The 25957-nt window shown below is 45.1% G+C and overlaps 2 protein-coding genes across 4 annotated transcripts in view; one reads left to right on the top strand and one right to left on the bottom strand.

The window, feature by feature from the left end:
• Window positions 1-25957, bottom strand: part of cdh23 (cadherin related 23) — a 178854-nt gene that overhangs the window by 11450 nt on the left and 141447 nt on the right. For 2 of the 3 annotated variants that reach the window (XM_023963384.1, XM_023963386.1), the window contains exons 28-45: window positions 23582-23642; window positions 22991-23139; window positions 22570-22705; window positions 21784-22172; window positions 21539-21640; window positions 21400-21402; window positions 21083-21232; window positions 20159-20287; window positions 19452-19580; window positions 19121-19348; window positions 4766-4987; window positions 4570-4689; window positions 4243-4423; window positions 4030-4163; window positions 2366-2575; window positions 1278-1385; window positions 479-581; window positions 47-172 (exon numbers count right to left, since the gene is read on the bottom strand). In XM_023963384.1, coding sequence (XP_023819152.1) covers window positions 47-172; window positions 479-581; window positions 1278-1385; window positions 2366-2575; window positions 4030-4163; window positions 4243-4423; window positions 4570-4689; window positions 4766-4987; window positions 19121-19348; window positions 19452-19580; window positions 20159-20287; window positions 21083-21232; window positions 21400-21402; window positions 21539-21640; window positions 21784-22172; window positions 22570-22705; window positions 22991-23139; window positions 23582-23642 — 2680 coding nt within the window. The remainder of the gene's footprint in view (window positions 1-46; window positions 173-478; window positions 582-1277; window positions 1386-2365; window positions 2576-4029; window positions 4164-4242; window positions 4424-4569; window positions 4690-4765; window positions 4988-19120; window positions 19349-19451; window positions 19581-20158; window positions 20288-21082; window positions 21233-21399; window positions 21403-21538; window positions 21641-21783; window positions 22173-22569; window positions 22706-22990; window positions 23140-23581; window positions 23643-25957) is intronic. The other variant, XM_023963385.1, reaches the window with a different exon arrangement.
• On the top strand, window positions 7255-17508 carry vsir (V-set immunoregulatory receptor). Its single transcript, XM_004077579.4, has 7 exons — window positions 7255-7486; window positions 12549-12962; window positions 13043-13093; window positions 13167-13277; window positions 13441-13468; window positions 14198-14373; window positions 16016-17508. The coding sequence occupies exons 1-7, from the start codon at window positions 7420-7422 to the stop codon at window positions 16048-16050; spliced, it is 882 nt and encodes a 293-aa protein (XP_004077627.1). The 5' UTR covers window positions 7255-7419; the 3' UTR covers window positions 16051-17508.

The following is a 25957-nucleotide window of genomic DNA, read 5'->3' as shown; positions in this document are numbered from 1 at the left end:
AGCAGCCCCAAGTTCCTTCTGATGTCCCCCAGAGAGACCGTCTTACCCGTGTTTGGGTCCACAGTAAAGAGGTCCACCCTCGGTCCCAGCAGGCGATACTTCACCACAGCATTAGGTCCGATGTCGTTATCCACAGCCAGAACGGGCCCATTTAGGACCGTTACAGTGGTGCCTGTTTCACAAAGTGAGAAAGAACAGGACAGATTCTTTAACCACAAACATGCTTTACATTTGTTTGCTTTTGGACAAACAACGGGGTGAAATGTTACTGTGACTTTAACAACCAAGCAAGTTTTATGGAAGTATTTTCAAAATCTAACTGATGCTACACGTCAGTCATTTGCAGCTACCAGCTAAAAAAAACAGGAAATAAATATTCTCGTGTGTGAAAACGTGTTCAGGAAGTGGTGGAGACTGTGATACTGCACAGTGCCAGGTAGTGCAACTACAAGAAAGGTGCTCTGCACCCACACGTTACCTGCTGCAGAGTTTTCCACCACTTCAGCTCTGTAGTTCGTCACGGTAAATATGGGCCTGTTGTCATTTTCATCCAAAATGGTGATGACCAGGAAGTCTGAGTCCTGGAGGAAGGAGACATACATGCTCAGAGAAGCAGATTTAGGAGAAACTTCACATCAGTTCTCTCTTGTTTAAGGTTTTCTAACAAAGCCAGACGTCCGTCTTAGATATCTGAAGAAGGCTTTGCAGATTCTGTGCCGTGCAAATGTCAGCTGCCTCGGTGGTTGACTTTCAGTCATACAAAAAACAGATTCTCACCTTTACCACAAAGCATGTCAACCCGCCAGATTTTGTTTTTAAAGGAAGGCGTTACAGAGTTTCAGCAGCTCTGAAGTTCTCCTCTTCTGTACTTGGTACTGACTGTGATAAACACTGTTACAAAGTCTCATGGCTTTTATTATGAGTGATCTGAGATGAAAAAATCCAATGTACCAGCTATTAAGGCTGGAATGAGCAATCGACTTGATTGATGAATAGATTTCTGGTCCTATGATCAAACCGGACCGGTCTGTCTGAGGCAAGTTGTTAATCGTATCGACCTATCCCATCACAAAATCCTTTCACAATGAAACCGGTGATATCAATATGGGAAAACACCATTTGGATTGGGGCCCAGTAGGTTTATTTCGTTTCACCAGCATGCGAGACGTCATTTCTGAACTGAATGCATACGTTTTAAATCGCTAATAAACCCTTACTGTCCTTATTGGAGCAAGAACACCTTTAAAATCTGCATCTGGCGATGCGGGGACAGTTACCCGGCGAGCGATGCGGGGGTTCTCAGGGTTGTCCTTGACCGTGATGGTGAGTGTGTATTCGGCTACTCGCTCTCTGTCCAGCGGTCTGTTGACGCTCACCACGCCCGTCTGAGGAGAACATGGAAGAGAAACACTTGTGCTGCAGTAGATATTACACAAGGCCTTAAAATGTTTATTACTCTTTTCTTACGTTTCACTAAAAAAATACTGAGTAAGATCCGATCCAGTTACTCATCCTTGGCCTGAAAAAGCTCTCAGGCACCAACAACAGGCTAAGAGTACAGAGAACTTCTGCTTTGGATTTTAGACCTCAGCCGACAGACATCTAGACAATCTTTGTTTCTCAGCAGAAACTGTGAAGCTGACGTTTGTGAAAACCTTCAAGCGGATTTCTTAAGGGAGTTTCCAAAATGTCCTGAAACACTTGTGAGTGTTCTTGGTTTCTAAGCTTGTGTCACACCGACTTTCTGTCATCTTACCCAAAATTTCAACACGTTAAAGAAAAACGTACAGAATTCGTTTTGAAGCCTCAAATGTGGCTGAGCCGTTTTCTATTGTGGCTTCTGTGAATCAGAAGTATGAGGAAACCAACCTGAACAAAGGTGAGAGCGGGAATCGGACATCACAGAGGGTTTTTTCAGTCAAGAGCAGAGACCTGTGACTGAAATCCATTTAACATTTGTACGGCACTAGACTTTCATGGTTTTGCTATTTTTGTTTCTCCAAACTGCTGTGAAATGTTGCGTCAAATGAAGTTTCATTCCTATTAGATTATGATAAGAAAACAATCCAGGAAAAGAAAAAAAAAGATTACATTTCTTTATATTCATCTTGATGGAAGTGATAAGCAAACAAATCAAATAATTGCACTTTTTTAAGACATGACGCACAAATAAAGCCTTTGAGATTCACTCTTCTGCTTGTTGTTCAGATCGTCTTGTTCTATCTGCTTTGGACGACCTGGATTAGGTCTGTTCGGGCAGACCTAGGGGTTCGGCAGGGTTCTGTTTGAAGACGGCAGCAGTAAGGCCCGGGTGTTTCTGATGTGGACCGAACCCAAATGTGACGGGAGGTTTTGGGCCTCTCACCGTGTCGTTGATGTAGAAGGCTCCTCCGGGGTTTCCAGCAGTGATGTTGTAGGTGAGCAGTGCGTTGCGCCCGCTGTCTGCATCCCGGGCCTGCACTCTGCCCACAGAGGTGTAGATGGGGGCTCCCTCACTGACGCTGGTGTTGTACGGCAGGTTAAGAATGACCGGGTCGTTATCATTGATGTCCAAGACCAGGACGCCGACCACCACCTGAGGAAAGAGCAAACTATTGTCACATCACTGGGATCTGTCTGCACTGGTGGAAAACAAAAGTCTTTGATTCTCCTCTTGTTCTGAAAATCCTGAAGTTTGCTGGTCTCTAAAGAAGGTAATCAGGGTAAATGTGCTAAATGAAGCTTTCAGCTCCACTGCAAGGTGCTTTGAAAATTAACTCTACATTAAGAGTTAAATTCTATATTCAGGTTTTATTTTCCACCCTAAACTTCAAAACGAGGTGCATGACGTCTTTAGGGTCAGAATAGCTCTACATCTGAAAGGTTAGAAATGACGGTTTTGCACTGATCCTGTCAAACCACATGGAAACGTCTCCGTTTTTATTGTTTTATATATTTATTAAGTTTTCAGTTTTAAAACATAGAACAAACAAACTCAAAACCCAGTCCCCCACCCCCTGCTGCTGTCAGTGTCATATACACCAATATCAATTTTAGTAATGGAAATATAAGGAAATAAAATGGTACAAGTTATAAGCAGAAACATGAATATATAAAATCTGTCACAGTATAGGTTAAATAGCATATACATTACAAAAAAATAAAGTGCAAATATATTAATACACACGTAAAGAAGAAAAAAAAAACAAAAAAAAAAAACGGCATCATTCTGTTACACTTGTAGATGGTAAAACTATAAAAGTTGAGAAATGGTCTCCATACCTTATAAAATTTATGCTCTGATTGTCTTACAGTAAATCTTATTTTTTCAAGCTTAAGATGGTAAAGCACATCTTGAATCCAATGTGATAAAGTGGGTGGGGCAGCATCCTTCCACTTAAGCAGAATGAGGCGTCGAGCTAGTAAAGTTGTAAAAGTAATGATCCTCTGACCACCTGCAGGCAATGTCGGAGCCCCGCTGTTTATTCCAAACAGAAATACAAGTGGGTTTAAAGTCAGTTGGACTCCCAAGATGCAGCTAAGTGCCTCACATATATTTCCCCAAAAGCACTGTATTTTGGGGCAGTACCAAAAAGTATGAACTAGTGTGGCCTCTTCTGATTTGCATCTGTTACACAGTGGATCAATTTGTGGGTACATTTGGGCTAATCTGGCTTTACAGAGGTGAGCACGATGCACAACCTTAAACTGCAATAGACAGTGTTTTGAAACGTCTCCGTTTTTAACCAGCTGCTCACCACACAGCCATTTTCTAACTTTTTCTTCATTTTTTTCTGAAGTTGGTTTAAGATGCCGTGGGACTTTTTGTTGGCACATACATAAGTCCACACAATCATCTGACAAACGGACGTTTCTGGCATCTCGTTTCATGCCCAATAAAAATAACGGTGTGTCTGATGTTGGACAGAACGCTGTGTGATTAAAGCGTTGGAGGAAAATCCCCGAACAGCAGTGCAGCCGGTACGATTGTGATTGTTCAAGGTCAAATGACGGCAGCGTCATCGCAGCTGTCGCTGTGACATCACTCACTGAGCTGTTGAGGGATGGCGTTCCCAGATCTCGCGCTGTGACCGTGATGTTGTAGAAAGCGATGGCCTCTCTGTCCAATTCCACGTCCTTTCTCGCCCGAAGCTCCCCGTCCACAGGAGAGATCGTGAATTCATCTGTGAGTGGGGCGGAAAGCAGATTTTAAAAATCGACATGGCTGCAGACACCCGGAAGAAAACAGACACAGATACTGACTCTGGAGGTCTCCACCGGTGATGCTGTACTCCACTTTCCCATTGAGACCAGAGTCTTCATCACTGGCTTTGAGCGTCCACACGCGGGGCCCCGGCTGGCCCTCGGTCACCTCAAAGGGGCCCTCATAGGCTCTAGGGAAGGTTGGTGTGACATCATTCACATCCAAGACATTCACCAACACCTGAGGAGGGAATTGGAGCGACCTTTCACCCAGTGAAAAAACAAACGCTGACTTTCTGGTGTAAATGATCAAATAAACCCTCATCTGATTTCACTCACTCTGGAACAAAAATGATTATTGTTCAAGAAATAGAATTAAGTAGTTACTGTTGTGCTGGAAGTCCGGCGTAGAGCAGGTTTTGGACACTGGTCGGTCGCTGTGACCACAAGTGCATAGCTCCCATGGCTGATCTCGTAGTCCAACGCCTTCACGGCAGTAATTCTCCCCTGTAGATCATCCACAAGCGTTCATGTGGGACTTCTCACTTTGCCGTTGAACATCCGTGTGTTTGTCGGGTCTCACCGTGATGCTGTTGATGTTAAACGTCTGGTTCAGGTTGCCCTGGGTGATGGCGTATCGCAGAGTGCCGTTCAGGCCTTCATCTGGGTCCACGGCGGTCACAGTGGCGATGGTGGCCCCCACTGTCTCTGGCCCCTCACTCAGCACTGTGACGTACTCTTCCTCAGGGAACTCCGGGGCGTTATCGTTCTCATCCACTATCCAAACGTAAACCGTGGTGGAGGTCTGGAGAAAAAAATAAAAGGAAAAAGGGCTTTGAGTCATTAAGCATTTTCTACCGTCTTAGAAGGCCCAAAGTGCTTTACAGTCCTATTCGCACACTGTACCCCGGCGCCAACCCACCCAAAGCAATGTAAGGGTTCGGGGTGTTGCCCACACTTCAAAAAATGAGCGGGAATCAAACCTGCGGCATTCTGATCAGAAGTTGACCGCTCTACCTCTCCACCAAACACCTTAGTACCTTCAGGCATGAAAAATCTCCTGCATTTGTCATCAACAACAACATCAGAGGACTTTTTCTCATGGAGTATTCAGTTTATTACAGACAAACTCAAGTTTGAAGTTCCGCTCCGATCCTCTTCTGATCTCTTTTCAAAGCGTCCCAGTTGTCTTTTCATTACGATGATGATGGCTTGAGCCAAAATCACAAACCTGTGTCCTTTTCTAGGACATGGTTTCTGCAGAGCGGCAGGACTTCATTAGAAATTCACCTCTGAGTTGTGGGCAGTAAGACAACCCCCACTTCCCATCATGCATTTGTTTACACACTGTCCTGCTAGCTTACGGCCCCTTCCACCCCCAAGCTAACATCACTAACATTAGCGGTGCCACAGAAACGGCAGCAACATCAGATCCATCCATCCGTCCAGTTCTGATCCAGATTCCTGCTCAGACCAGGAGAACAAAGACGTTCATGGATCTGTTGGTCTGCAGGTGGAGGATCAGAAAGAGGCGGAGCAGGAAGCTTGTGGCCCCGCCCAGAGTATTTTCTATGTCACAAATACGATCTTTTCAAACCATATTTTTCCATCTACTCCTGATTCATAATTATTTGATTAAAGAAATATTCAGAAAAAAACTATTTTGAGCCTAATTGTCCAAATTTATATGCATCATCAGAAAAATGCCACAAGAACATGTTAAAAACACCCAAAACACCATTTTTACTGTTGTGGGTCTTTAAATAAATTAAAGAGACAAGAGGCAGAAGCAGCAAAAGGTTAAAGATTAGGTGAATCGATTTCTTTTCCTACATTCCAACCAGCTCTATCTGTCTGAGGCAAGCTGTTAAAAAATCGTTTCAAAATTAGACAAATCGCTAATCAATGTTGGAAAATCCCATCTGGATTGAGGTACAATAGATTTATGTGTCTCTAAGGTAAAACCGACCAATCACAGCAGACATCAGTCCATCATTCCAGTCCAATGTGTGGACAGACTTTGACTAAAGTCATGTGACCATCCAGTGTCTAGAATGTTCTAAGAATGTTCCCTTTGGATTCTTTGGATGTGGAAAAACAACAGTGGTGAACTTTAGGAAACTAACATGTGAATGGATTTGACATTCATTCTAGTTTACTTGTTGGTTTGGACACAGATTTCATTAACTTGATGATCTGGAAGAAATCCAAGAATCTGGAAAACTGTTCAGTAGCAGGAATTTCTGTCTGAGTCTCACTGCTGGAAGTTTGGATCAAGAGGATCTGGATCCACTTTAGGACAGAGGATCTGGATCCACTTTAGGACAGAGGATCTGATCCAATCGGATCGATCAACATTAATCAATATCTACTACGAATTGGATCATCAACCACAAATACTGATTTAAATCGAATCATTGTTAAAATGAATGGTTACAGCCTTAATACTAACACTTCCACGGATGAAACTCAGGAAAACTCCAGTCTAACCGGGCTAACCTGCCCGGCCCCTCCCACTGCTACAAAAGGACCAACAGGCTCTGAACCCGGAGGTTGTTTGGCGCCAAAGTGATCGTTTATGTGAAAGTGAAACACATGGAAGAAATAATTACCTCCCAACATTTGAAATAGTATTTAATAAAACGCAATACAATGCAACGCATTCCTCTGATGCTATAGGATCTGCCAGAAACAATTCCCGTTTTGAGAGCCTGAGAATGACGCAGACAAACAGCTGATGGTAAACATCCTTCATTTAATCCAGAACGCAGTTATGATACAATCTAAAAAAAACCTGGGCTGCGGAATTGGAGCCTAGGGGCCACGGCCCCCAGGGGTCAGTTCCTTAAACTCCAGTCTATCATTTTTATTCATGCATTATGATGTGAATCCTTTGTTTCATAACTACTATAAAAGGTGTTTTACTGATGAAAGTAGCTCATTCTGTACTAGATGTATTTCTACGGACTTGTGGAAAAACAGAAGCGTAACTTTTGTTTACTAAAGTGTCGGGGGTGGGGAGATTGACAGCAGGGAGGAACGCTCCCCCCTCCCTCCCTCCCTCTCTCCCTCCCTAAAGCGCGCATGTTCCGCTGCGTCGGAGCAGAAACGTGCCACGAAAGCTCGTAAAGTCAGAGGCTGTCATCCGCCGCAGATCGACTGTGTGAAGTGAGGAGCCGCCTGACCAAAGCCCGGACACCCCCGCGCAGCCCCCGCTGGCGTCGCCGTCTGTCGGCCATGATGGAGCAGGGACGCACCGCTCGGACCTTTTGGATGTTGTGGATCCTTTGGGCCTCAGCTGCAGGTTTGTGGCAGAACCTTCTAAGCTGCTGCGATCCACTTTACTGACAATCTGACTGAAAGTAGAGACTTTTTCAGGCCGTTAGAGTCTAGAGTTGTGGAGCTGCGGGTTCGGGTTCCTGCGGATCAAAGGCTGCTTCCACAAACAGCTGCTGCGCGTCTGGACGCTGCTCGGGTTGCGCGCAGCCAGGCGGCATTTCTCCTGCGTTTTTTGTCTGAAGGAAAACATCTGGCGCGAGCCCGTCTCTTTTAAAGCCCCCCCCCCCCCCCCCCCCCCCGACTGTCGTTGGCGCATTAACCCGCATTAAAGCCACGCACAGTTCAGACAAGACACGCAAACCGCGGCCTTCAACTTCTGTCTTCAGTAACTTGAATTGCTGCAGGTTTTTACAGACCCCCCCCCCCCGGGCTTTATCAGGCTAAAGCTGTTTAGATAAGCTTCCTCCAAACTGTTCCTTTAAGCCAAACTGTTGGCTGATGCTCTGAGCTGAAGTTTCCATGGAATGCTGAACTTCTTTCAGTGCAGAGCGTCTCTTTTAGCTCAGCCTGGCAGCAGAGCAGCTGCTTGCTGCAGGTCTTACATCCTCTTTTTGGAGAAGTTTCCTCCTTTTCAGCCTGTGATGAAAACAGCTGCTTTTCTGCTGCTACCAGAGGATTTTCAGTCTGGAGGGAAACCCAGCTGTAATCACTGACTCTTTTCCTCTCAGATAAGCTGCCGGTTCCTCGCCGAAGACAATGGCTGCAGTCAAAACATGGTCAATACGCGGCAGAACCGGGCCTCCTTTCCTGTGGCTGGGTGGGGCGCACATTGATCTCCTGAAGGAGCAGATCTTTATGAGGATGCAGGTTTCTCAGGTCGCTGTCACTGACGGGTGCAGACGTGAAGTCAGCGTCTGACATGCTCCTCGTGTGAATCACTCATCAGTTTTTTTCTGGGGCTGGCCCCGCTGAAGGTCTGTGCATTTGGAGCAGCTTTGAAGGCGAGAGAGATAAATGAGTTCACCACAAACGACCTTCACGCCGTGGGCAAGAGTTTGCCCCCCAGGACTCGTGGTTTTTTGAAGAGCTTGGAGCCTGGAGTCCTCTGATTGTGGAACTTTCAACCACCGTGAAGAGAAGTTAACCAGCAGACGTGGGAGTGGCTGCTTTTCTTCTGCTTCATGGCGTTCTAAACGAAGTTGAGGTAGTTTGCAAACATGACGTCTCACTTTGGAGAGGAGAATTTAGCCTGAGAGCTTTTCCACTAAACCAGCGCAACTTTGAGAGTTAGAGCGGTTCACCCAGGCGGCGTGGACTGGTAAACACGGCGAGCTGCTGTCAGTAAGCCACTTCCTTTTCTTTCAAGGCATCCAAATATCACATTCAAACACTTCCTGTTTGCTGTGTGTGGCCGAAGTTGCTACAGAAATGTTTGGCTTTTGCTGTAAGACATGATTCTATGCGGGTTTCCTTTTGAGGAGAATGGATGTGTTTATGACTTTGGGGGAGAAAAGTGTTGGTTTACAGAGATGACAGAGCTCTAAATTAAAATGACCAAAAGCAAAGAGTGAAGGCCTGAGCGGGGTAGAAACAGGTGGCAGTGAGCAACAAAGGGAGGGTCTGGGGCCTCGGGGGGCTGAACAGACCGCAAGTGAAAACTTAGAAGCGTTGAGCCAAACGCACTTGTGGCATGTTTACGCCAAAGACGCCTGTTCAGGACACTCCACAAAGCTGGGACTCCTTCCTCGCCTATTGCCACATCAAACCGCACTCCTGGACAAGTTCTTCTCAAGCAGGGATTCATTTCCTCCGAGATTCCTGGCTCTAAAAGTCAAATATCAGACTTCTGTTTGAACTTTTGACTGTCTCATCTGCCTGAGAGTCCTCCCCTACGCAGAAATGAGAAGAATGAAGACCAGACTGTTAGAAAAGAGGGGCAGGGAGGGTCTGAAACAGGAGAGGAGAACGGCTTCCTCTCCATTGTCCAAACACCGAGGCGGGAACAGCCGGAGGTGAACAGTATCACCTTAATCACCCTCTGCTCTTCCTATTGCTTTTCCTGACGTGCCGAGGCAGCAGAGAGTTCAGCTGCACTCACAGGAACTCAGCACTACTTTACATTTCTGACACTTTTTCACACAGGAAGCACACATAGCAGCGTACAAACACCCGCGACTAATCAAAGGGCAAAGGTCGTCCAGCTACTGGATTTCCTGAATCTTGTATCAACACAGAGAAGAAAACAGCGTCTGAACTTCCTGGTTGAAGCCGACTTGAAGGGCTCCTCACAGAGTTCAGCTGTGTGGAAACAGAGATGCTGGGATCTCTGAGCTAAAAACACGATGATGATGGTGGAAAACCAGGCCAATGACGAGCCAGAACAAACTTCTGTTCCTGTGTTCAGATTCCTTCATTATTTACATGTTGAGAAATCTTCAGCTTCTGCTTTAGTCGGTCATGTTACAGTAAAGATTTGACAGCAGTTTGACACTCAGTAATGGGTATGTATTCATGTTTGCCTTGTAGGATGAGATATTTTATTCATTTATCAAGAAAGAAATCCACAAATGAACCCCGACGGTCAGAAACCGTCTGGAGAGAAGCTGGGATCCAATTCTATTCAAATTTATTTGAATTGAATTTTACTTTTCCTGCTACAGAGCATCTCAAAGTGCTTCCTTTAGTAAAAGAGATATTAGTAAGATAAAAAAAAGAGTAATTAAAATAGTAAACATAGTAAAAATACTACTACTACTAATAAAAAATAAATAATAAAAACACATAAAAAACCAGCACACACACCCCACCAGAACAATCAAAATAAATTGAAATAATTAATAAGATTTATGAAATCAAATGAAAACATGTTTACAAGTAAAAACTATGCAAAAGCTTTCCTAAAAAGATGCTTTTTCATTTTTTTCTTAGTGGATGAAGGCCTCACGTCCTCAGGTGGTTCTAAGGCGCTGAAGTGATGCCTCGCCGTGGGTTTTAGTTCTGACCTTTGGGACCGCCAGCAGACCTGAGGGCTCTGGGACGGTCATCAACTAAAAGTAGATCTGATAAAAATAAGGGTGGGGGTGGGGGTGGGGGGGGGCAGTTCCATTTAAACTTTTATAAACTAATAAAAGAACCTTAAAATGGATCCTAAAGCAGACTGGGATTCAGTCCAAAGATTTTAAAATCAGAGGCATGTGCTCCTCTCTGGTTAAAAGGCGTTCAGCCGAGTTTTGAACAAGCTGCAGCCGGTTGATAGTACTTTTCTTAAGACCAGAGAGAAGATCATTCCAATAATCTATCCTAGATGTTATAAAAGCGTGGATTAGTGTTGGAGACCAAGGGTCTCCCTCAGACGATAATTTCTAAGATGATTAATGAACTTCTGCTCGTTCAGACCAGGCAGGACCTTTAAACTCCCACGTGTTTGTGTTCTGGGACAACTCAGGAAGGAAGTCCACTCCTACAACAAGGCACTGATTCCCCCCCCCACCTCACGTTTACATATGTGCTCATACCCATACTGCCAACTCTGCAAGTCTGTATGCTGGCACACTTCTCTGTAGGTGCCGTCCACGCCCACACATGCTGGTAATTCACTCATTCACCAGCACCTGCCTGCCGTCTTTGCAGCATGTAGATATCCAGATTCTGCACCACACGCTGCAAATAAGAGGCTGCACGGCTGAAGAGGCGTCCTTGGGTTTGAGATGGCCAGGCTGCGATCGTGTGAACGCATTTGGGAGAGGTCGTGAGTTTGCAGGAGGAAATAGTTTAGTTACTTTAGTTGTGTCATTGTGATGACACATTTGCTTAAAGTCTAGTCAATAGAAAATCTGAGAAGCATTTTACTTCTGCTCAGTGAAGAAGTCAGAACAGGATGTGGCTGGATGTGTGAGTGACAGAGGGAGTTTGTGCAACATGAAGCAAGTGTCTCACAGCTGTCTTGTTGGTTTCCTGAGTGTAAAATATTGGTGCAGCTAATCTGTGTCATGGTACAGCCAAAGCCTGACATTGTCACCCTGCAGTCAGTGAGATGTAAAGTCGCCTCAACAACAGCAATTTATGCCCTGTTAAATATGGAGTTCTGGAATTTGCAGCAGATAAAAACAGGCCCTTCAGTCCCCACAGGAGGCGGGTTTATTTGCTTTAGTCAGCAGACTCTGCAGTGTTTTTAACCGCAGTTTGAATATACAGAATTAGAAACAAATTAGCCACTCACAGGCCCAAATCAGCTTTGCAATGGAGCCAGCAGAATGATGGCATCAAAAAGCAAATGTTTGTTTAATTATAGGTTACAACTGCAGTGTGGTCACTGCTCCTCGTGACTCCAGTAACAGGCAGCGACGTTGGTTAGGTGCTCATTTTCATGGAAATGGACTTTTAAGGGATTTTTACTTAATTAGGCTAACATTTCCCACATCAACACATGTTTACATCTAAGAGCTGTTTTGTTTTTTTGGATGTAAAGATGAATAACTGCACATATTCAAATTTATTGCAGACATGTAGAAAATAAATCATACTTTTAAAGAGGTCATCTGATGAACTTTTTCTGCCGTAAACACTCAACTTTGCATCTTAAACTGCTTTTTTCAGGCCTGAACAGCGAAAACGGAGGCTTTTAGGTTTTTGAATCCCCACTGGCTCTTTGTGTGTGGAGTTTGCATGCTCTCCAGGTTTCCTCCAGGCGCTCTGGTTTCAGGCCACAGGCCAGAAACGTACTTCATCGGCTAAATGTTCACCTTCCGTCAGGAGTCGCCACATCGAAGCAGCTTCCACTCATCCTCACAGGCGGCTGGGTAGAGATTTTTACGCCGGATGCCCTTCCTGATACAACGCTGTATTTTATCCGGGCTGGGGACCGGCACAGGGGGACCCAGACTACATAGTTAGGCAGTAGCATGAGGGGTCTTGCCCTTTTGGTTAATTCTGTTTATCGTGTGTTTTATAAAATTACTTTATCCTGTTTTCAATATTTTAATCTATTCTAATCTAGCAAATGGACAAATGGGTTATTTACATTAAAATATAGAATTAATTCTTGTAAGCTAATCAAGTTCTTCCAAATATGTCTTTTCTTTCTGCAGCCAAAGTTGAGACGCATCAAACCCACTCAACACTGGGAGTTTCTGTCCCCCACCTGCACTACTACTGTCCTCAGGGTTCAAATGCTAAACTGGTTTGTGCCCAGAAGGGGGACACCAAGTACCCCAAGGATGTGCTGGCGAGAAGCTGGCTCTTCACACCCCACAGTGACGAACGCTGTCAGAAAAATACTGGCCCACGAAACACAAACCCCCATCATCCAGGCAAAAACCAGACCGTGGGGGCGGGGCTGGATTTCGGACACACAGGAGACCACATGTGGGTCACCCTCCACAACGTGACGAGTGCAGACCAGGGCCGGTACTGCTGCCTGCTGCTGGACATCAAGAATGAAAACAAGCATTTGACTGTAGAGCAGAGCTCCCACAGCCATCTCATCCTCCACGTGACTCCATGTAAGCACACGCCATAGTGTCACATAGCACACCATCTCTGTCCCTCAACTAATGCCCCATCTGATGATGTCTCTGTACAGGGAAAGCAGGGTCTCCAAACTGCACCGTCTGGGATCTTTCCCCGCCTGAAGGTACGAATCCTGACTCCCTTTGGCCGGACGGCGTGTCAGATGTCGGTTTGTTTGACCCCCTGCTGCTTTGCAGGCTCCGTGCCCGTGGCCTTGGCCCTGGCCGCCTGCATACTGGCCCTGCTCTCTCTGCCCCTGGTTCTGGTGCTGGTCTACAAGCAGAGGCAGAACTCGCAGTCAGGCAGACGTACGTATCACACGCGTTCAGTTCCATCATCTGTGGGTATGAAAAGTTCCCATAGTGTTTGGTCTGAAGCCTTTCCTGTCAGTAAAGCAGATCAACTGTATTTTACACTGTAGGAAGCACATTCACACTCACAATGGCCCATTTCCTGTTTCCTCTCTCCCAGGTGGTCAGGAGCTGGTGAGGATGGACAGGTACGTTTTCCCACAGTCTGATCCCACACAGAGCTGTAGCTTTGCATGGACACCTCACTTTGTTACAGCGGTCCCTCATTGATCCGTTATTCGGGGTTACGCTCTAAAAATAAGCTGCCATAGGTCAAATCTGCAAAGTAGGATTGTGTTTAGTAAAAATGTTTTAAGGCTGTAAACCCCTCACTTTATCCACTTTTCCCAGAGACATATGAACATTTTCACACTTTTCTCTCTTGTTTAAACTCTGAAAGTTCAAATGTTTATTGAAAAAAAAAACTGATCTGTATGTAAATGTGACAAACTGAATACATTCTGTACAGGAGACACGGCATGGAGGAGATTGATTGACAAGGTCTAGAGCCAATCAGGACACATTCTGTTGTTTAAAAAAAGGCATACAAATTTACACTGAAAAAAATCTGCAAAAACAGTGAAACCGTGAAAGGCAAACCGCGATATAATGAGCTAACACTGTAATTAAAATACTTCTGACACAAAAGTCGGTTTTAAAGAACATCTTCTAGTATGGACATCCTTAGAAAGTGAAGCAGGAGGAAGGCTTCTGTTGTAGAAAGTCCATTTTCAGGCTTTCAGAGGGAGATTTTCTCATGACTCAACCCTGGAACGTGTGCACATCTTCAGCCTTTTTGCACCACGGAAACCACGGCTGTTGACCAGCCGAGTTTCCAAAGACTGGCTGATTCTCACTTCTGTCTCGTCTGTGTTCAGTGAGGGTCAAGGTCACGAGAACCCGGTCTTTCTGGGGGAGCTGCCGCATGCAAAGAGCCGCACCGTGTCCCAGATCATGACCAGACAGACGTCCGATACCGGATGCCATTTGCTGTCTGACCCCGGCACCCCCCTGTCCCCCCCTGCACATGGGGACGTGTTCTTCCCATCTGAAGGTAAGGTGTTCTCCAGGAGAAGCTACACACACCGGCCTCGGCATGGCGCGTTCAGACGACCACCCTTCCAGTGAAAAGTCTCTGTAAACGCACATAAACGCACATAAACGCGGTTTTCCGTCCTTTGATCCTTTTTTGAACAATCAGGATCCCTAAGCTGGGCGGAGTTCCACCTCCCACTCAGATCCCCAGTATAAAAGCATGCTCGTTCTCCCACTCTGTGTCAGATGACCTCCCTCTGATTCTGAGCCTCAGCTAAGCTCTCAAAAACTCCTGAATCACCTGTTGTCCACCATTTCAGTCCGCCTAACCTGCCTTTTACAACACAGGTACCCGTTTTTTTCCCTTACACACACATCTGTAGCGTCTTTAGCAAAATACTAATACAATCAATAACCTCTCATAATCTGTTTTTAATCTCATCTCATCTAATCCAGGCAGACGTGTGGAGGCAGATTAAGAGTTTGTGTGGAAAGTTCCCCCATTTCTCTAAAGTCTGTTAGTTTTTGAAGCTTTTGTGGCCTTTTCCCTAAATCTGTAAAAAAACATTTTACGGACAAGGACACAACGGCTGTGGAGCAGCGTGCAGCAGCAATCTGCTTCAGTCTAAACAAAGAGATAAAACACTTCAAACCTGCTCTGTTAATGAATTTAAAGCTAAAGACAAAAACACGATGCGTTTATGGAAGAGTTTCTTTAGTCACAGCTTCATAAATCCATTCAGAAAGAATCTTAATACATTTTCTTAAAGTGAAAGTATTTGCAAAAGTACTTTGTACAAGTATTTCAAAATCTGTTGTAGTAATTCTGATGCAATCAGAGAAGATCCAGCATTTAGTCTGAAGAGATGAGGCACACATCATTTGTTCATCATACGGTGATGATGGGGGAGGAGTCTCAGCCCCTTTTTCCTCTAAGGTCATTTTTCACGCCTCTAAATCGAACCCTTCCAGTCCTCTCACAGACTCTCCCTGGTCTGCTTGAAAGTTAAATCTAAAGTATTTTCCTTCACAGCACAGTTTGGAGAGCAAAACTCTACAAAGAGTTAAACCGACCCTCCTGGTTTATTTACATCAGACACACAAAATAGTCCTTTTAAAATTTGTCTAATGTTGCACAATGTATTCCTACATTTAAATTGAAACCTTCTTTAGAAAGTGGAAGTGTTTCAGTTTGATATAAAAATAGTAAATATGGCTGTCATTTTGAATTTACAATCATCCAAAGGTGTTTGGGGGGGGTTTCCCCCACCATTTCTGCATTTCTCTATTATTCTTACATGCTTAGCAGAAAAACACTCGCAAAGACAACGTTTCCTGATTGACAGAACTCACACTTCAGTTTTCTGCTTCGCATTTTCGTGGTCTGCTGAACTTTGGCTTTGCGGAATTTAACAAGACGCACTTCCCTGTTAACTATAACATGTTGCAATGCAGACCGACACGCTTTTTCTTCTGCTTTTCTAGAAAACAGAAACAAACTAAAATGTTCAGGAACCATCCAGCAAGTTTAATCTACGATGTCGATCAAAGGAAAACGGAAAGGTCTTGTTGTTGTTGAATATGTGCCACTATGCCCCCTGCCAGCAGAGGTGTCTCCGTGCTCATGTGTGTGGGTGCATGACTCGTCTTCTCTGTTTCAGACGTCATCCCAGAATCCCCAGACCTTCTGCAGTGAAACCTCGTTCATCGCTCTCAAAGTGGAATTTTTAAAAAAAGGGCTGCGATTCTCTTCCTCTTCTCTGTGTCCTAACAGCGATGCCACCGCCTCTCCTCTGCTGGGACTGACTGGCAGGAGGGAGCGCCGCGGCGTTTTCCATTGACCTCCACCTGCAGAGGGTTAGAGCTTTTTCTGTTCAGACATTTCCTCAGAATGCTGGGAACGACCGTCCTGCTCCTGAGGAACCCGGCTGAGGACGGAGACGTCCTGCAACGTGGAGCGCTGATGTGGGCGGGGTCTAAAGTTCTTCACAGTAACCCAGCCACGCCTGCTGGAGGAGCCGGCCGTCGTCTATATGTCAGAAATATGCAGTAGAAATAGAATAAAATGTTGTTTTGATGGTGAAATGCTGCACAGAGGTCAGAAATGTGCGTCTGTCACTTCATTCTTGGCTGCTTGGAGCCTAAAACCAGCCCTTTTTGAAGGCAAACTTGTCCTTCTCTGGCGTGTCACTATCATTTATATTTAATGAAGCACAGCAGTGCAGAATAATCACAGAAATACTTGTAGAAAATGTTTGCTTTAAATTACCTTTGAATGTTTTGGGTTTTTCTTGACCCTGCTTTGACACCTTCTCTACTTTGTGTCATTTAACTGAAAACATTTCCCGCTCTGCCTGTTTTCAGTACTGAAGTGCCAAAGTGAGTATTAATACGTTCAGTAGCAGTCAGTAGCATTACAGCTCTCCTTTGGATGTGTTAATACATGTGTGGCAGTCAGACTGAGATCAACTAATGTGTGATATCAGACTGGATCTGTGTGGACTGAAGAGCAACTGCAGATGACATCCAGGTGGATTTATCAAAGCAGAGGATTCTGTCCTCCGGCTTTTTATATTCGGCTTGAGTATTTGTGTTGATTATGTTTTTGTGAATGTTATTCTCACTCCTTTGCTCGGGACGTTCCTCTGTACTCGCGTGAGCTGCAGGAGGCTGGTGTCACAGCTCAGACCAGAACTTGTTTGAACCTTTTTCAAAACCGTTTCTCTTAGCTTGTGAAATAAAACGGGGATTTTCAGCCTTGTGTCTTGCCTCTTAGATCAATGTTTCTCCTAAAATTGTTTCCATTCAAGGACAGATTAAACTTATTATCTAGGGGGCATCACAGATTACACAAGGCTGTTCTACTCGCATGCCTTCAGAGGAATCTGACATTGAAACAGAATATTTCGTTTCATCAGAAGACAGAGCAAGACAGCAGGAGACGAAGACCAAACCAAGCACACAGAACCTTTATTTTCAAAGCATTAAAGAACCTAAAGATACTTTAATGTCTGTAGATAAGGTAACATTTAGGAACCATGATGTGGGTTTTCCTGTTGACACAACAAGGAGCTTCCTGTGTTTTTCACAGTCGTATCTGTAAGCAGCTGTTTTGGTATTTTTCACAATTAAATTAATACTTTTTGGGGTTTTATATTTGTGGTTTCATTACTGTAAAAACAAGTGAATGACCATCACGCATCCATCCATCATCCATCCATCATCCATCCATCCATCCATCCATCCATCCATCATCCATCCATCCACCCATCCATCCATCATTCATTATTCCATCCACCATACATCCACCCATCCAGTTATCCATCCATCCATCATTTATCCATCCATCCAACCATCCATCATTCATTCTTCCATCCATCATCCTTCCATCCATCCATCCATCCACCAATCCACCCATCCATCCATCCTTCCATCCATCCATCCATCCATCCATCCATCATCCATCCATCCACCCATCCATCCATCATTCATTATTCCATCCACCATCCATCCATCCATCTATTTATCCATCCATCCATCCATCCAGTTATCCATCCATCCATCATTTATCCATCCATCCATCCATCCAACCATCCATCATTCATTCTTCCATCCATCCATCCTTCCATCCATCCATCCATCCATCCATCCATCCATCCATCCATCATCCATCCATCCACCCATCCATCCATCATTCATTATTCCATCCACCATAAATCCATCCATCTATTTATCCATCCATCCACCCATCCAGTTATCCATCCATCCATCATTTATCCATCCATCCATCCATCCAACCATCCATCATTCATTCTTCCATCCATCATCCTTCCATCCATCATCCATCCATCCATCCAGTCATCCATCCATCCATACATCCAGTTATCCATCCATCCATCCATCCAGTTATCCATCCATCCATCCATCCATCCATCCATCCATCCTCCATCATCCATCCATCCATCCATCCATCATCCTTCCATCCATCATCCATCCATCATCCATCCAGTCATCCATCCATCCATCCATCCATCATCCATCCAGTCATCCATCCATCCATCCATCCAGTTATCCATCCATCCATCCATCCTCCATCATCCATCCATCCATCCAGTCATCCATCCATCCATCCATCCAGTTATCCATCCATCCATCCATCATCCTTCCATCCATCATCCATCCATCCAGTAATCCATCCATCCATCCATCCATCCATCCAGTTATCCATCCATCCATCCATCCATCCTCCATCCATCCATCCATCCATCCATCCATCCATCCATCCATCCATCCATCCATCCATCCACCCATCCATCAATAACTGAAACAAACCTTGACAAAAACTCTGAAATATCAGACAAGCTGCATTGTTTGGGAATCATCTGTTGTGGTCTGAATTTAGCAAAAAGTTTTTTCTTAAGTATTTGTGATCAAATTAGGTGGAAACCTGGCGTTGTCCAAAACCCGTGTAATGATGGACATGATGGAAGTCTGAATCCTAAAGAGCACAGCCCCACACCTCCAAACCAGGACCACTACTATCAACACGCCCACGCCAAACTTGACGTCTCCTCAAGCCCCTGAGCACCTCAGTCACGCTAACATGACAAAAGATCCGACTGAAACGCCTGAACATAAATGAGAGACGATGCTTTTGCAGACGCCGCAGGAACCATCAAAGACGGTGTTTGACACCGAAACAGTGAAGCTTGCTCTTCAGTCAAAGCCTTCAGCGATCCAGAGAAACACCGAGATCCACATCTTACCGACAGAGGTGGCGTGCCGTCATCCTCCACCGTAACCGTGAGCACATACTGCTGCTGGCGTTCCCGGTCAGGAGGAGCCGGTCGCGTCACCATTTCTCCAGTCATGCGGTCCATGCGGAAGGTCAGGTCTTGGTTCCCATTGGTGATGTAATAAGAAAGCAGGGCGTTGGGGCCCATGTCTCTGTCAGTAGCCACCACACGGAGAACCGACGTCCCTCCTCCAACATTCTTCAAAAGTAGAAAAAACAAACCTTTGAGTGACAACCATTGGTTGTCTGACACCTGGTAGCCAAGAGCGAAATGTGAGGAGATCAAAGGCTTGTGATCCTACCTCGCTGACACTGACGTTGTAGCCCCTCGGGCTCTCCACCACCGGAGCATTATCATTGACATCCAGGATGTTGATGGTGAGTGAGTGGTCCGTGTACCTGGGAGGCGTGCCATTATCAGTGGCACGCACCTGCAACAACACATGAACACTGTGAGGAGGATCGGTCCACCTGATGAGGACACCAGGACCAGGTTCTGACCCGCTCCGTTCTGGAACACCTATCAGATTTAACAACCATCTTTATCCTGAATTAATATGTCACGGATAAAATATGATCATTCTTACATTTTTCACGATATTCTGAATAATACAATCATACATTTTTAGAAGCAGATAATGTGTCTTTATGGTGCATTTCTTGGTCAAAATAACTTAATTTCAGAGTAATTTCACTTATTTGTAATCAAATAATATACAAATAAAAAAAAATACAAATCTGATCTAAGCTGCATCTTATGTGTTGCATTTCATGATTTTTAGAGAAGATTAACAACCAAGGATACGTTGTAAAAGTAAAGATATTTTCCTTCAGAACCTAGAAAGAGACAAACGTAACAGAGAAAAGCTCAAATTACGGTCATTTCAAATAAAAACTAAAGAAAGGGAAAACCTGTTTCATGTCGTCATGTGTTTTTTTGCAGATGCAGATGTGATGAAGACACAAAGCCAAGCAAACAGGTGGAAAAAAGCAAAACTTCCTGTCTGACCCTCAGTAAATATCGGTCCACAGACTCTCTGTCCAGAAGGGCGTTGAGGAAAACCTCCCCGTAGGTGTTGTTCACCGTCTTGATCTTGAAGACATCTTGCATGTTGCCAGCCACCAGAGTGAAATTCACCTAAAAAAACAAAAGTGGAAACCCAACATGAGACGAAAACGACAGATATTATTTCAAACCACAAGAACATAAAACGTCAAATCAGAGATTCTTTAAGTGGACACAAAGCATCCAGCTGATGGATTAAGCTTTGAAGAGTTAACTTCAAGCACTTCAGTACTTTTTACAGAAGAATAAACAATCAAAGATTGTATAAATGAAGATTTTTTTCATTCAAAACATGTTCTCATACTTTGGGTACTTTGAAAGAATAATAATAAAAGGAGAAATGCTCAACTGACGAGAGCTATTTTAAGTTATTTGAAGACATTAATGAAAGAATTGTGTCTTCTCCAATAGAAACACAAGTGAAAACAATGGAAACATTCTGAAATGTTCAAAGAAACTAAGTGGGATAAATTTAGGCGTAATTTGACCTTTAAGTGGTTTTATTCTGATGGGTGAAGCTGCAGAGCTGCTAGTTTACCGTCAGCTTCAGGGCCTGACCAGAGTTTTTATCATGATCATCAGTTTGACTAAGCATGCTTTAGATGTCATAAAAACCACCAAAACACCAGAACACCATGCTGATGAGCTGTAGTCTCATCCTCCTCCATCCTGAAAACAAACCCCTGGAGTTCACTGAGGTTCCAGGAGCTCAACAAGGTCCTGGCTTCATGGGACACGTCTTTCCTGCTTTGGTCCCATGTGGGACCAAGTGCTTCCCCAAAAACCCCAATCGCACAAGAAGAACTAGAAATCAAACCAGCCGTTCTCCTCTAATGAAGGAGCCACGTGTTCGTCCTCAGTCCTCACCAGTCCGTTTAAACCAGCGTCTCTGTCCCTCCCCAGGACCACCGCCACCTTTTTGCCCAGGGGGGTGTCTTCTGGGATGCTCACAGAGGTATCTGAAGTTATGTCAAACTCCGGACTGTTGTCGTTTTCATCCAGAATGGTGATGGACACCTGTCAACAATATGAGAGTGACCCATCACAGGTGATCAGAGTCGACCTTAACGGTAAACAAAGACTCACACATAGAAAACCCCACAAAAAGACACAACATACAGCTTTTCACAACACAGATCAGAACGTTTCATGTTGGATCTACTGTGGAAAGGATCAAGTCTTACCTTCTACAGATCCAGAGAGAAATGCAATGAACAAAAGAGGCATGTCATTAGGTGTCTACAACAGAATACACAAACAGTCTAAAAATACATAAATGACTGAAAATGGAGGTTAAAAAAACAAGAATGTACAGTGACGTACCACATTGGAGTCCTTTTTCGGCCCTCCATCATCAGCCACAACCGTCAGGGTGTAGAAGTCGCCCTTTTCTCTGTCTAGCAGGCCCGTCACTGTGATGCGGCCCTGAAACAGAGAAAGCTTTTCTTTTATCACACTGACAACAAATTTCAGATAAGGAGCTGTTGTTAAATCCCTGCCTGGCTAATGGATCTGACATTTACACACACGTGGGTCTTTGGGGAACAGAAGGATGCTGCCCCACTTACCGTCACACTGTCGATCTTGAAGAGCGCCAGAGCTGCAGGGGAGGTGTCGGGGTCAAAGCGGTAGGTCAGCTGGTTGAGGTTGTCTGCAGACTGGGCCCGCACCTGAATGACCTCCGTCCCCGTGGCAATGTTCTCCCGAACCGAGGCCTCGTAGCCGCCAGATAAAAAGGCCACGGCCTCGTCCAGCTCGTTCAGTAACGTGACGTACACCATGCAGAAGCTCTGATGGAACGGGGGGGCCTGGTCGGTGGCGGAGACGTTCATCGTGTAGGTGGTCTTAGTCTCATAGTCTAAGTAGTCCACAGTAGTCACCAGACCAGTGCTCACATCCACCTCAAACTTGCGGTCAGAGCCAGAGACGAGGCGGTAGGCAACGGCTCCTCCATCACCTGAACAGATGAAGACAAAGCTGAACAGATTTAGGGACTGGATGTTCCAGCAGAGCAAAGACCAAAACGTCCTCAACAGCGTTTTACTGAACGCATCCGTCAGCGCTGTTCTCCGTGTGGTTTATTTGCGTTTCAGGCCTGCTTTGATGTTTTGGAAAAGGCCTGTAAAAGCACGATGTGCGTCATCTGGTTGCTATGCAACCCTTTAATAGCACGGGAAGTGAACGGAGGAAGTTGAAACAGTGGAAAAGCAGCAATTTAAATACCAGAAACTGAGGACATTTTCTTACATAACAAGGTAAAAACAGGAAGAAATGTTTGTAAATGTCACAGCTCCCACTAGTGTCAGCGTGTGTCATGTGCAGGAGCTGTGGAGCAAACGTGAGCACAGACCCACCGGTGTCTCGGTCCGTGGCGCGCACCACGATCACAGAAGTACCGATCCCAGCGGTCTCCCGAAGGCCCAGACGGTTGTACTGCTGCTGCGTGAAAACTGGAAACTCGTCGTTGGCGTCGTCAACATAAACGATCACCTGCAGGAAAACACGTTTGTGCTTTTACAGGCTGACCTACAGAGTTCCAGCCATGACGTCTGCTTTGGATAAAAACGCAGTAACTAATGTTGCCTTAAGGCTTTTTAAGAATTTTTTTTCTTAAAAGCTTTTTCTTAAAACTTCCAACTTCTATTGAAGTCCTGCTGCCCTGCAGAAACAATGTCCTAGAAAACTGATCTTATGATTTTGGCTAAAAAACGCATCACCGTGATCATAATAACATTAATCCTGGAGTAAAAGCTGACTGGTTGTGTTTCTTCTCACCCTCACAGAGCTCCTCATGCTCCCCTCATCGCTGTTGTAGGCCTCCACCTCCAGAACATGGGAGCTGCTGGTTTCTCTGTCCAGAGCCTTCGGCCCTCTGGTCACCAGTCCGCTCTGTCTGTCTATGCTGAACAGGTTGTTGCTGTTTCCTGCAGGCGTGGATGGGTCCACAGCAGCAAACAGACAAGGACAGAATGAAGCAAAAACACATTTATTTATCTTAATGTCATCAACACACTACCAGTAAAATGTGGACAACATCAACCAGTACATCCTGGTATGAACTGAAATCCTGTTTTCTGAGGATCTCAAACAGGTTCAATGTGCAGCTTCTTCTTTGGCTGTTAACTTACTGTGAAAAACTGAACTTTCTTTGTCTTTTATTTAATAATATTTTGTTATTTAATCATCATGGAAACCAGTATCTTAGCCAGAACAATCACCTTTGAGAAGAAAAACAAAGAATCTAACTTCTCCCTTGGAATTAAACCGGCCACAAATGTCTCATGTCCTTTCGTTTTCCTGAAATTGCATTTCTTTGTGGTAAAATTCTGTCAAACATAAGTGGGGCAGCAGGACAACAGGACTTACCAGAGAGGATTCTGTACAAAACTCGGCCGTTTTCTCCCTGGTCTGCATCAGTGGCTTGAACCTGTTGGGTCAAAAACCTCAGTTTTTATGTAAAACTCAGACAAATGTCAAATTTGCCATTAACGTAGAGAGAAAAATCAACAACGAGGGTTTCCTTTGACCAGCATGTCTGGAGTCCTGCTGAAAAACACAGGAACACCAGTCCTTCCCTTCTACTCTAAAGCTGCTTCACCCGCTGGCAGCAGAACTCTGTTTTCACGCAGAGGCTTGGTGACCCCACAGCGGGCCTTAAGGGCTTTAAATGTTCCCACTTCAAACCGTTGACTCATGTGATCTTCTCTGGTGTCCAGGCATGTGTAGAGATTCAAAAAGTTTACTTCTGGGGTTTTGACACATGGTTTACTCCACATTCACTGGAACTCTGTGTCTTGTTGCCACAACAACCCCCCACGGCTGGCAGAGCGGACCCCTCTATCTGCGGGCCTGCGGCCAGAAGCCCCAGAACAGTTCTGGTCCTCACAGCTTAGTCCTGCAGCACGGCCTGCTGGACTTTTCCTTTAGAGGTTTCTGGATCGACTGCAGAGGCCGGCTGGACGCTGCCTCTCTGTGTCTGCAGAGTGAAGCTTGGTGTTCTCAGGTATGCAGAGCAACGCTCTCTCAGAGTTTGCTCCCTCCCTCCATGAAGAGAGGCCCACCTTCCCTCATTAGCTTCATAAAGAGATGTGGGGAGCAGAGAGAGGAGGGGGAGATGGGAGGAGAGAGACGCTGGGGGGTCAGCTTGGTGAGTGATGAATAGGACGCTGCACAGTGGAAGGAACCACTTGGGGCACAAACGGGGGTGCGTAGAGTGAACAGCTCTGTCGGAGAGCCGCGTGTTGTGACGGAGCGGCGCTTGCGTGGGGTGGATTGGCGTTAAACCTCAGAGGGAAAACCTTCTTCAGCCTTGGAAAGAAGATGAGTGGTTGCACTTTTGCAGTGCTCTGCCCCACATCCCGCCCCCTTTTCCCCTCTCCCTCCCCTCTGGTTCGTCCCTGCTTTCTGGGAACACAGAAGTTTAAGGGGCAAAAACAAGTGAGTGGATCCACGGCGCAGGTCTGACCTCCATTCTGGAACTTTAGCGGCGTGTTGTTTTAGAGTCTTCAGGGTGGGTGTGAGTATGTCACAGTGTTCACCACTGCAGCACAACTGCTCAAGGAAACGGAGCCCTGCATAAAATACTAGATTTGAACAGTTGAGCACCGTTTAAAGTTTGCTAACCTTTTTCATCACATGTCTATTTATTAGACCTGCTTTGGACGGAAACTAGACGTGTGCTTGAGCACACGGACGTACAGGAGACGGGAGCTTTGCTGCTGTTCTGCGGTTTAGCAGAAGCTCTGGAGATGACAGGCTGCTCTAATGTCACATGTGTGTCACATCATCATCATCATCATCAAGTCATTCTTTGATGATGACATGGAAAAAAGATTCATGGATGAATGAAAAATACACAGGAAGATGAACTTGATTAGTGGAAATGGTGACATTTCTGAACAAGTCTAGGATCCAACTTGATATTCATCAATCCTAAAGTAGAACCTGGTGTTCTGCATGTTTAAAGCTGTTGCAAGTGTCACATTTAAAGTAAGTAACACTGATGAGGAGGAAGAAGAGTGGAGGTAACCCAAACCAAAGTTGAAGGGCAGCATGCCTAATCCTGAATATGAGCAGGATACTGTAGGGCCAGGAGAGACTGAAAGCTTGCATTTTGCATGACAATGTGTGTGTGTGTGTGTGCGTGTGCGCGCACATGGAAGCGCTGACTAATGAACTGACTCTCTAACGAGCCGTCCTGTTCTGGCCTTTTCACTGCTTTCTTGGCATTTGGTCTTAAAAATAATTTCACGTCCCGATGTGCTTCCCTTAAACCGATAAGCCATGCTTTGTCTCCGCTGAATTAGGGATGATGACATTTACAAATGTTACCACGCTGAAGATGGCGGCGAACAGAATAAAAGAGGGGGGTGGAGGTGGATAATTGGAGAGTGGGGTAGAGGAGGTGGGTGCTTTGCATTTTACAAGGGCCGCTTTAATAAACCCAATTTGTTTCACATTGAAGAAAGCCTGTCAAGCATTGAACGTTGTATAGTTTTTGATTTAATAGCTTTATAATTGTTGCAAATGCCAAACATTTAACCCATCTGTGCATGCATGCATGAATTCCAGCATGCAGCTATTTTGTGCCTGGGTGTTTATTATGAGCCCTTAGGTGTGCGATCCTCACAGTGCAGACATGATGACTCAACCTCCTCAGCTCAGTCAGGACGGACATGTCAGAATAAGAGCTGACGCAGCTCTTTGATCCATCCTGAAACATGAACATCCTCTTTACAATAT

Source organism: Oryzias latipes, chromosome 15 (assembly GCF_002234675.1).
Source record: "Oryzias latipes chromosome 15, ASM223467v1".
In the NCBI taxonomy this organism is placed as follows: domain Eukaryota; kingdom Metazoa; phylum Chordata; class Actinopteri; order Beloniformes; family Adrianichthyidae; genus Oryzias; species Oryzias latipes.
Note: the sequence above shows the minus strand (reverse complement) of the source record. Positions and strands in the feature narration are given on the sequence as shown.

What these genes read in the sequence shown, in the direction of transcription:
- vsir (XM_004077579.4), top strand. Translation starts at nt 7,420, where the DNA reads ATGATGGAGCAGGGACGCACCGCTCGGACCTTTTGGATGTTGTGGATC. An exon ending in GGATCTTTCCCCGCCTGAAG is followed by an intron (nt 13,094 to 13,166) that starts GTACGAATCCTG and finishes GCTGCTTTGCAG; the next exon opens with GCTCCGTGCCCGTGGCCTTG. An exon ending in GAGCTGGTGAGGATGGACAG is followed by an intron (nt 13,469 to 14,197) that starts GTACGTTTTCCC and finishes GTCTGTGTTCAG; the next exon opens with TGAGGGTCAAGGTCACGAGA.